Source organism: Schistocerca serialis, chromosome 1 (assembly GCF_023864345.2).
Source record: "Schistocerca serialis cubense isolate TAMUIC-IGC-003099 chromosome 1, iqSchSeri2.2, whole genome shotgun sequence".
Taxonomy (NCBI): Eukaryota; Metazoa; Arthropoda; class Insecta; order Orthoptera; family Acrididae; genus Schistocerca; species Schistocerca serialis.
Genome location: NC_064638.1, coordinates 952,114,331 through 952,124,688, shown reverse-complemented (window position 1 = coordinate 952,124,688; position 10,358 = coordinate 952,114,331). Strand labels below are relative to the sequence as shown.

Below are 10,358 nucleotides of genomic sequence, written 5' to 3'. Positions count from 1 at the left end.
CCTAAGGACATCACACAATACCCAGTCATCACGACATCGGTATACAGTTGTTTGAAGATTGGTAAATGAACCGACATCGGTATACTACAATTATAGCACTTTGGACAGTTTTATTATTTTTATTACTCTCAATCGCAATGTAAGGATTATATCTTAAACTATTGATCTTCAGCAATATGTTATTAAGTGTTTTCATGTTACAAAGAGCAGCGGAGATAGGATAATGAGCCTGTATAGATTATGTAGTTCCCCACATTATATTTGTTTTTAAAATTTTCGCAGTTTCTTCTATGTACCAATACACATTTACAGCAACCAAGCAAAAAATTCTATAGTGCTGAATGAACATTTCTTTGACGATAGCTTTGATATTAGAGCCCTGAATAACGAAAATATCCATACCAAACGCCTTTTCTTCAGCGCCGTACACTGCCATATGAAACATTATAAGACATCGTCCTCGCCATTAAGGGTGAAAGTTAACTATCTATGAAATACGTAGTCAAAGCTAAAGCTATTGTCCACTTTAAAATTGTACACGGAGAAAGTTTCGTGCTTAGGGACAAGTAAATCCTTAAGTGAAAATTATGTGCTTAAAGAACAGATGTTACAGATATTGGCGCTCAGATTTCTATAGACGAGGAAGAGCCAGGCGCTAGTGCGAGGGAAAAAATATGCAGAAGATTAAGAATAAAAAAAATGCAGTAGGATTTATGAAAAGAAATGGTGTAACATATTTCGTAACAGGAAACACCAGTGAGGCTACAGGCACTTTATTTAGGGACACGCAGGAAAATACACACAGTCACAAAGAAATTAGCGTGAAGCTGTTCAGCCGATGATGGGGTGACCCAGGCCGAGGCCCAGGGGGGCGTGGGCGATGGCGGGGGCGGCGACGATGGGGGCGGCGGCTATGGCGGGGGCAGCGAGGATGCGCGGCGCCAGCACAGCGCCGGGGGCGGCCAGCACTCCCGCCCCCAGGAGGCCGCGCTTCTCTCGCGTCTCCTGGCTGCAAGCAACTGCCACGCAGGCGGCCAAGATAATCACCTGTGGAAATACATTCCTTTTTTAAATTCTAAGTCCTGTGTACAAACGTTCTCTAGAATAATCTTTTCACCTTTAGATGTACCATCGCAAATTATCTCCCTTTCGAGTTCTTATCTTTGGCTGCCCTGATGGCTATTTCCCTTGACTACTCTTTTCAACACGGTGTTACTTATTGCATAAAATCAAATGGCTCTGAGCACTATGCGACTTAACTTCTGAGGTCATCAGTCGCCTAGAACTTAGAACTAATTAAACCTAACTAACCTAAGGACATCACACACATCCATGCCCGAGGCAGGATTCGAACCTGCGACCATAGCGGTCGCTCGGCTCCAGACTGTAGCGCCTAGAACCGCACGGCCACTCCAGCCGGCTGCATAAAATCTCCAAATAATTTATAAAACCTGCCTCTTTCTCTGTCAAATCATTTTTACAAAGCCTTCTTCTCTCACTTATTCCCACTAATTAACTTAGTACTTCTTGTATCCCCTGATTGTTTATTATCTTTCAAGTTAACAACTTATCTCTCGCTTGAAACTCTTATGACTTACGGTATGCGACATAATTCATAAATACCCATATAGTATTCTGGAGCGGTATAAACGCGTTGATTGATTAGTCAAATGAACCTGTAACGAGTCATTAAATTTTAAATTTATGAGTGTTGACGCATATCTGGAACTTACGTTCATGTAGCATCCTTTAACGTTAGGTCTCCTGCTTAACTCTCATGTAACATCATCATCAAAAATGTGTAGTGGCGATTCCCTTGTCAGTCGGCCTTCTATTATACTCGGGAGTAGTTGTTCTGTCCACCGCCCGACGTATTTGAAACCTGAGGGGCTTTAGTTGTAATTACCGCCACGGGGGGAACCAGCACAAACCAGGCGCCAAACTAAAACAATGTAATCCCGTGCACGCAAACGACGTTTGTTAAACGTTTATAGGCTCCGACTTCACTTTCTCCCTTTTACTATGACTAATCAGAAGAAGTCAGCTGCAGAGCCTTCCTTTTGTAATCACACGTGAGAAAAATTCAAAGAAGTCAAGTAATACTCAACTTGCTCAGAATAAGTGAAACATAACTCGCGAACTAATCTTTACTTTCGTCATTATAATATAATTCAAAAGAGCATAACCGAAAAATCCATACGTAACACACCAGACTGCTCATCCATTCCAACGAAGACCGTCTTAACTACTGAATTACGTCCAACAACAGTTAACAATAGTATGCTTAAATTTTTCTCGTAATTATTCCCTGACAATGAAGATCGGTAATCGTAATCAAAGTTCCGGTGACATGATTTCTAGGTGCTGTTAGAACATTACGGTAATAATGACGTAACAGTTCAGCTACTAATTTTTTTATGTTTCATATAAATTTTTAGCGGAGGCTAGCGAACTCTTTCACTTTGATGTTCCGTAGCATTCTCGACCGGTTGTCGGTTATACGCAGTCATTGGCTGTATACTCATTCACCTGGTCGTCGTTGACAGCTACGTCCACTTACATCCCATCACTCTGTAACATATTTTACATACGTTAACACATGGAAATTCCGTGTCATGTCTGTAGTCGCGGCTGTCCATCCATCAACTACATCACTCAACCGTTCAAACTAGAAAGTCACATGGAATGTAATAACAGTACGGATATGGGCGGACCCTTACAGTGTTACGCTGTCGAAGTGACCTGAGAATGGAACTCAAGACTCCGAAAGACGGAGTGAATGTAAATACAAAAATCTTGACCTCTTAAGAAGTGTTTTATAAATAATGCCCCAAACCGAACGGCCTCTGTGATCGTAGACCAACATTCTTTCATACAGCGTTGTCAAAAAAAGTGCTTTATACTACAGCATGATTGTTTGACTACTGTCCGATCCTCCGAAACGTTACAGCATTACTGTCACCGAAATAAAAAGCACGGCGAATTTAAACTAGCTTGTAATCGGCAAGGCGTAACTGTTCCGATCCTTGTTAAGTTGAATATATCGTACCAAGCAATCAATAACGACAAGCTACTGTCGAAAACGCCTGCAACACTGCATGATGTCTTTACAGGTAGCAGTGCTTAATGAAGGGGATACTGTGTCGAGACGTAGCAACACATGCGCCTCAAACATAAATACAGGTACCACTGGTACATTATTTGCGAGAAAAACTTATTGACAGTTATTACTGCATTTATAGATACCACTTTTATCGAATTTATGCAGATTTCTGCAATAAATTGTGGCACTGAAGACCAGAGTATAAAACAAATCTGAACTGAAATATCTAGGAGCCTTACCAGATGAGAGTTACTCGAGCTTACTCTGCACTGGGAGGTCAGTTCTGCGTGCTGTTAGTTACGGTCCTCTCATATCCTCACAAAAACATGAAAAAATCCCCGCAGAGGTATAAGTAAATAAATTATTCACGATAAACTATTCTTACTATGACATCATACAGTAGTAGAAAGTTGTAATAACTATCGATGGTTAATCGTGCCAGATATTTTTGCATCATCTATATAGACGATATAGCTTTTTAGATTGGGTTATCACTCCCTGTAGAGAAATTTGCCGGTTGAGTGTAATCCAAACTTGGACCATCTCGACTGTACGACGGAATTTGTATCACTTTATTTTATTTTATTTCATTTTATTTTTAACGGGTATGTTGCTGATCTCGGCTGATCTCGGCTCGTCGTACATTTTAGATTCCAGTAATCTGGGAGTATGTAAGGGTTGAGATAGTAATTCAAAATCACTAATACTTTTCCCCCATATTTCATACTAAAAGCCGTGCGGGATTAGCCGTGCGGTCTCAGGCGCTGCAGTCATGGACTGTGCCGCTGATCCGGGTGGAGGTTCAAGTCCTCCCTCGGGCATGGGTGTGTGTGTTTGTCCTTAGGCTAATTTAGGTCAAGTAGTGTGTAAGCTTAGGGACTGATGACCTTAGCAGTTAAGTCCCAGAAGATTTCACACACATTTGAACATTGCTACCAAAACTGTTTACATCAAATGTGGGAAGCACTCTGCTATGTAAAGACCAGCGTAATAATAATAATAATAGTAATCTCCCATCCCGCCCAACCATAACGAATTTGCCTGCCTTTCTTGAATTAATTGTCCAGTACTTTTGCATATCTCACTGAGTTACCAGTTTCTACAGTCACTCGCAATTTATTGTCCAACCTCTTTCTCGTTTCTTTACATGCTGTTGTTCAAGCGCAACCACTGCAATATGCAGTTTTGATAAACTCACATGTACAATTAATAGTTATGCGAAGTACGTACACATTCGCTGACAAACGTACGGTGACTGAGGGCATTTAATAGATGGTTCAGAGGCCGTCCTCTATTTCATGTGATATGAGAGACTGCAACTTACCAGAAATTTCATGTTGTGAGCTGACAGAAAGAAGCAAGTCGAATGACGGTGCTGCTGTGCTCTGTGAGGGGCCACGTCCGTGTTTATATACAGTAGCAGCGGCGGCGGCAGCGGCCACCACTCGTCGCAGGGCGTCGGCCGCCAGAGCTGTCGGCCTTCACCAGCTGACCGCGTGCCTGCCACGAGCAGCTGATCGGTGTCCGGAACCTGCGGCCGTGAGCGAAACGGGGAGACCGTATGCTCCAGTACGATGAAAGTAGTGTATACTGCTCAACAGTTTAATCTCCTTTGACTTTTGCTCTACTGTGATGGTCAATTTGACGCTTCTTTCTAACCACTCCTTTGCTGTTGATCCACGAACTTGGTTGACGAGTGTTTCATACGAGACGATTTCGATTCGTCGAAATTAATACGTACGAAAAACTATATTTAAAATGTCACGTGTCTGCACCATGAATATTGTGTATTTTTTTTCCAGTTGACGTGATGAAGCATCAAAATTCGGTCGTGCTGTTGCTAGTTTATAAGGTATTTTTCACGACTCAGTTCCAGGAGAAAATATGAAATGTATTAGCAGTGACGAATACGTAGAACAGTCAGCTGTATAATGGAATGACGACAATGAAAACTTGTGTCGCACTGGGGCTCGAACCAGGACTTTCCGCTTATCAAAGGGCCAGTCTGGGGTACCTAAGAGTGGGAAATGGGGCAGAGTGGGGAGGGGTCGCTACCTGAGGCCTGGCCGCGGTGTCCCCGTCACGTTTCGAGTAAAAGGCAGAGAAGATCCAAAGAAGAGCGGCGCGTTTCGTCACTGGGTTATTTGGTAACCGTGATAGCGTTACGGAGATGTTTAATAAACTCAAGTGGCAGACTCTGCAAGAGAGGCGCTCTGCATCGCGGTGTAGCTTGCTCGCCAGGTTTCGAGAGGGTGCGTTTCTGGATGAGGTATCGAATATATTGCTTCCCCCTACTTATACTTCCCGAGGAGATCACGAATGTAAAATTAGAGAGATTAGAGCGCGCACGGAGGCTTTCAGACAGTCGTTCTTCCCGCGAACCATACGCGACTGGAACAGGAAAGGGAGGTAATGACAGTGGCACGTAAAGTGCCCTCCGCCACACACCGTTGGGTGGCTTACGGAGTATCAATGTAGATGTAGATGTAGATGTAGATGTGAAGTTCCAGTAAGCGGCAAGCCCAAAACACACATATTATATATATATATATATATATATATATATATATATATATATATATATATATATATATATATATATATGAAGATAGTAACTGTTCTCGAAAGAACACATACCACTGATGACCGTGCAGCTTCTCTAGAATAAATTTATTCTAGAGAAGCTGCACGGTCATCAGTAGAATCTGTTCTGTCGAGAACAGTTACTATCTTCATATGGCGGCCGTGGTAGTCTAGCGGTTCTAGGCGCTCAGTCCGGAACTGCGCGACTGCTATGGTCGCAGGTTCGAATCCTGCCTCGGGCATGGATGTGTGTGATGTCCTTAGGTTAGTTAGGTTTAAGTAGTTCTAAGTTCTAGGGGACTGATGACCACAGATGTTAAGTCCCATAGTGCTCAGAGCCATTTGAACTATTTTTTTACTATCTTCATATATATGGTTAAATGGCTACCCAGCCATTGACCTTCGTCTGTGCAAGTGCGCACAGGTTGCCAGAACTCTTACGGGAATCGTCAACCTAAGTGGGCGCGAGTAACGAGTGGATGGGCAAAGTATCTATTAGGAACATTAACCACGTACATGGTGGACAGTTGGGAATGAGGGTCTCACGGGAAGCAAGCAAGAAATAAGTCCCTACAGTCGCGCTATTGATCTGTGCCCTCGGTGGCTCAGTTGGATGCGGCCACGGTAGCTCAGCGTGTTCGATCAGAGGGTTGGCTGCTCTCCGGAAAAAAAAAAAGAAGAAAAACTGCGTTAATCGATCACCGGTTAGCTACCCTCTGTAATAAAAAACTGAGTTAATGGGTCAACGACGAACTGAAACGGGTGTCTAGCAACGTCCGCCCCGAGCAGATACAATGAACAAAAACGAACAAAATGAGATTAATTGAAAAAAAGATGGATAGAGCGTCAGCCATGGAAGCAGGAGATCCCGGGGGCGAATCCCGGTCGGGGCACACATTTTCAGCTGTCCCCATCAAGGTATGTCAACAACACCTGTCGGCAGCTGAGGGTTTCAATTAATTATCAAACATATAGTTGTTTACAGCCATATAGCCACAACTGTATTTTATTTTATTTATGTATATATGAAGAACCAAAGGGGAAAACCTATGGTACGTCGGGCTAAGTCGGAGAGGGAGAATATACGATGCTGCTAGCAAGTGGTGGGTATTGAGATGGAAAATCGAAAAAAAAAATAACAGACACGGCAGAAGTGACGCACCATCGTAGGTGACGCAAGGTCGCCCGGCATGTCGCCTCGTTTCAGTCCGTGTTGTGCTACGTTTGTTTGTTAAAGTATATGATCAGTCATATCATCTTCTCTCGCTTGGAACGTTCCAGCTACGCGGTGGATGGTACAAGACACTCCATAGATAATTCAAAGAAAAGGTGAACGTATTGTGGGTGATGAAAATGGCGTGATGCCGCTCATGGACATAGCACTAGAAATCAAGAACGTGTCTGGGGTTGCCACGGTCCTGGCCGCGGACCCACAAGACTGCATTCATACGGTAGAAGAATCGTGTGTGGCGTCTTATGTAGAATATGCGTTAGTCTGGTACATAAGGTACCACTCCTGCCCCTCTTTCCCACAGCTGAGATGGTGTTCATCTGTCTCTACGTTGTGGCACGTCGAGCAATGAGTGAATCCGCCATATGGATCTCATAAAGGCGTTCGTGTGTCACGTACTTCACTTGACATCCACATAGGACACGGCTTGCTCCTCGGAGTCAAGCAAGGGATGGTGTACCATTTTCCGTACCCCACTCCACTGCGTATTGGGACTTTTGGTTACGATCACATTAGGCCAGCGGTACCTCTGAAGTTAATAGTAGAGTCGTTTCAACGTCACCAAAAGTGGGGTCAGGGTCATATGGTATAGATGACTGTGGTCCAAATAGAAATCACTCAGGTGGAGGAACGGAGGTCTCCTAACGTAATCGGTAGGTCTAGAGAGGTCCTTTGGAAGTATGAGGGAGTTTTGCTGACAAGGGAGCCGTATGTGGCCATAATGCTACAAGCCAGTTGGTGTGTGATCGAAAGATTATGTGAGACACGTTCAAGCCGATAAGCTAAGTTCACACTGAGAGGGACCATAAACATTGATCCACTACGCTGGCCCGTGTCTGCTGCAATAAGAATCTGTAGTGCTACTCCGAGATGAAGAGCTTGGCTCAGGAGGGGAATTCGTGGCGGGCCGCATCAAACCAGTCAGAAGACTAATGACCCAAAAAAAAAGTTCAGTGTCGTCACGCGCTGGATGTCGGCTGTGAAGTCCGGAATGGTAATGCGTCGGTAAGCTTAAAGGGGGAAATCCACTCTTGTGACAAACCCAACTCAATAGGTGGCATGAGCAACGTGTCGATGTTTACTTCCCTCTTCGTATACAGGACAGCCTCTGTCACAAACATTGATCCACTATGCTGGCCCATGTCATTTGCAATAAGCGTCTATAGTTCAATTTTGTCATGCACCTGATGTCGGCTGTCAATTCCGGTCCTAGCTCCCATGACCAACTCGACCGTATAGGTATCAAAAGCAACTTGCTCATGCTGAGTTTACTTCCCGATGCCGCACCGTATGTTGCAACACAGGACACAGACTCTGTCATGTCATCGGCTCCACTGACGACTTCATAGACAAACGACGTGCATTGGTAAGCTCGACTGCCAAATAAGAGTCCTGTCGATTATTGCTGTAGGCCACACAGGAATGATTCCAGTACCAAAGCATTACGCACCACAGATAAAGGACAAAGGTGGCGCCCTGAATGGTTAATGTGGAGGGTACCCGCAACGATCATTGACAAGTACCCCATGATGTTGTACCTTGTAGGAGGCGCTTGGGAGGCGCTGGATCCCAACTAGGGAGATTAAGTCCCTGAACTGGCACAGAGCACACCTTCTAGTGAAGTTTGGTCCTTGGAGATAACATGGCGAATTGACCATCACATGTGGTATACCAGCATCCATGTGAAAATTTTCATGTCACTGTTAAGCACCGTCGAAGGTCAATAATCTCGTGTTCGAATTCCACTTTTAGGTTTGAATATTGATAATAAGAGATATTCGAAGAAATCTTCAGGCAAGCACTTCTTGGTGGACAGTAATTCTCTACAAATCTCGGTTCAAGACAGTATCAACAGCCGTTAAGAAGTTTTCTAAAACTGCAATAGGAGCCCATCAGGTCCTGATGATCTGTTGGCGTCTCTTTACAGATAACGTCGTGAACTTCATCCTCTGTCACGTCCTGCAATAACTCCGTTGCCACGTCCAGTGGAGCTGTACCACGGAGTAATCTGGGAACGGTTGCTACCGTCACAGGATATGTTCGCTCTGCCGCGTAGTCACGCGTATTGCGCGTGGAAGGCTCCAACAATGTTCCTTTGCACGGCTGCACGTTGGCCGTCGTTAGTAACCAAATTAAGCATGAGTGATCTCTTTTGCATTTTACGGTGCACCATAGGTCGTTCCTGAGGTACCCCGCCATCAGCTCGCGCCTTTCCGCAGATGATCATTACCTGGCGATCTGTTGAGTTTCGTATGACGTCACACCCTCATTGGATAGTATCATAAAAGTCGACAGTCGATCGTTTGTTTTCTCCATGTTGCTGCGTCCGTACTATACGCCATCAGTGTCTGGCAGAGAGCAGGCTCTCCATATTTGATCCACCAAGTTAACGCTCATCCGAAGTGAGCACGACGTCTGACGGCTTGGTGCTACGTGGTCTCCACCCCAAACCCGCATACCTGTGAGTCGAAATGGTCAGTGTTCATTTTACGACGCATACGAGGAGGGGACGGAGAGTAACACCACAGATATATGCCATGTGGTCGTTGGAGGTCATATTTCCACGCTATTTATAACCGCTTTAGGGTGGGTGTGTCGTAAAACCAATCTATCCTGCTCGATGAGCTACTGGTAAGGTAGATGAATCCAGGTACATAACCATTTATACGTCGACGTGTGTCGACCATATCAAGGTCCTGTACAAGACTTACGAGTATTGGGCAAAGTGAATGGCGCACGGCTGCGTACAACTGAAGTCACCAACTATCACCTTGTCATCCAATCGACCCTGGCAGAGTTGCACTACATCCTGCTTCGTGAAACGCAAGCATTCCCCCCCCCCCCCCCCCTCGTTCCGAGCCAGAAGGAGCGTAGATGTTAACGAACTGCCTAATATTGACTGTAACAGTCATGCCACTCACATTCAGGAGGTATCGCAGGTTGGTGGCCCTCCACCTCTCCCATCGCCACGTAATTGGCAACTTCCAGGTCATCAGTTCACTGAAAAAGACCTGGTGTTGATCTGAGGGGTGACTCAGGAGCTCTGTCATTGATTGGTGCTGTAGGATGGCCATCCTGATTGTCTGACGCCGGTATCTGGCTGAGGATTGATGTGATACCTGTATCATGACCAAAGTGGGGAACTGGACGACTAGTATCGGCGTTCGGTGTATCTTCCAAATTCCCATCATCATCACCATCCTCTACCAGGCCAGATGTGTGAAGGAGGTATAATTCAGAAGGAGCTCACTGCCGTTTCTTGTTGTCCAAAGTTGAACGTTGTTTATGCGCGTGTGTGTAGTGGAAGTTCCATCGGTACTTCGTCATCTGTGAGGCAAGGCTGATTTTGTTACGATCCTTCGTCCATCTTCTCCTCAGGTACAACCAGAGGAAGCTGGTGGTCTGTGGTCGCATTGCGCATTGTCAGCGTCGTCGAGAGCT

The 10,358-nt window shown here is 45.0% G+C and overlaps 1 protein-coding gene across 1 annotated transcript; it reads right to left on the bottom strand.

Moving 5' to 3' along the window:
- Positions 1-757: 757 nt before the first annotated feature.
- On the bottom strand, positions 758-6,878 carry LOC126450986 (uncharacterized). Its single transcript, XM_050091030.1, has 3 exons — positions 6,849-6,878; positions 4,428-4,634; positions 758-1,047 (listed from the first exon to the last, which is right to left on the bottom strand). Exons 1-3 carry the CDS (start codon positions 6,876-6,878, stop codon positions 832-834), a joined length of 453 nt encoding a protein of 150 aa, XP_049946987.1. The 3' UTR covers positions 758-831.
- Positions 6,879-10,358: the final 3,480 nt, after the last annotated feature.

Excerpts from the sequence above, each read along its gene's own strand:
- LOC126450986 (XM_050091030.1), bottom strand. The coding sequence starts at position 6,878 with ATGCCGGGCGACCTTGCGTCACCTACGATG. Across the intron at positions 4,635-6,848 it reads ACCTTGCGTCACCTACGATG|GTTCCGGACACCGATCAGCT; the intron begins GTGCGTCACTTC and ends TCACGGCCGCAG. Across the intron at positions 1,048-4,427 it reads CTCACAACATGAAATTTCTG|GTGATTATCTTGGCCGCCTG; the intron begins GTAAGTTGCAGT and ends GTATTTCCACAG.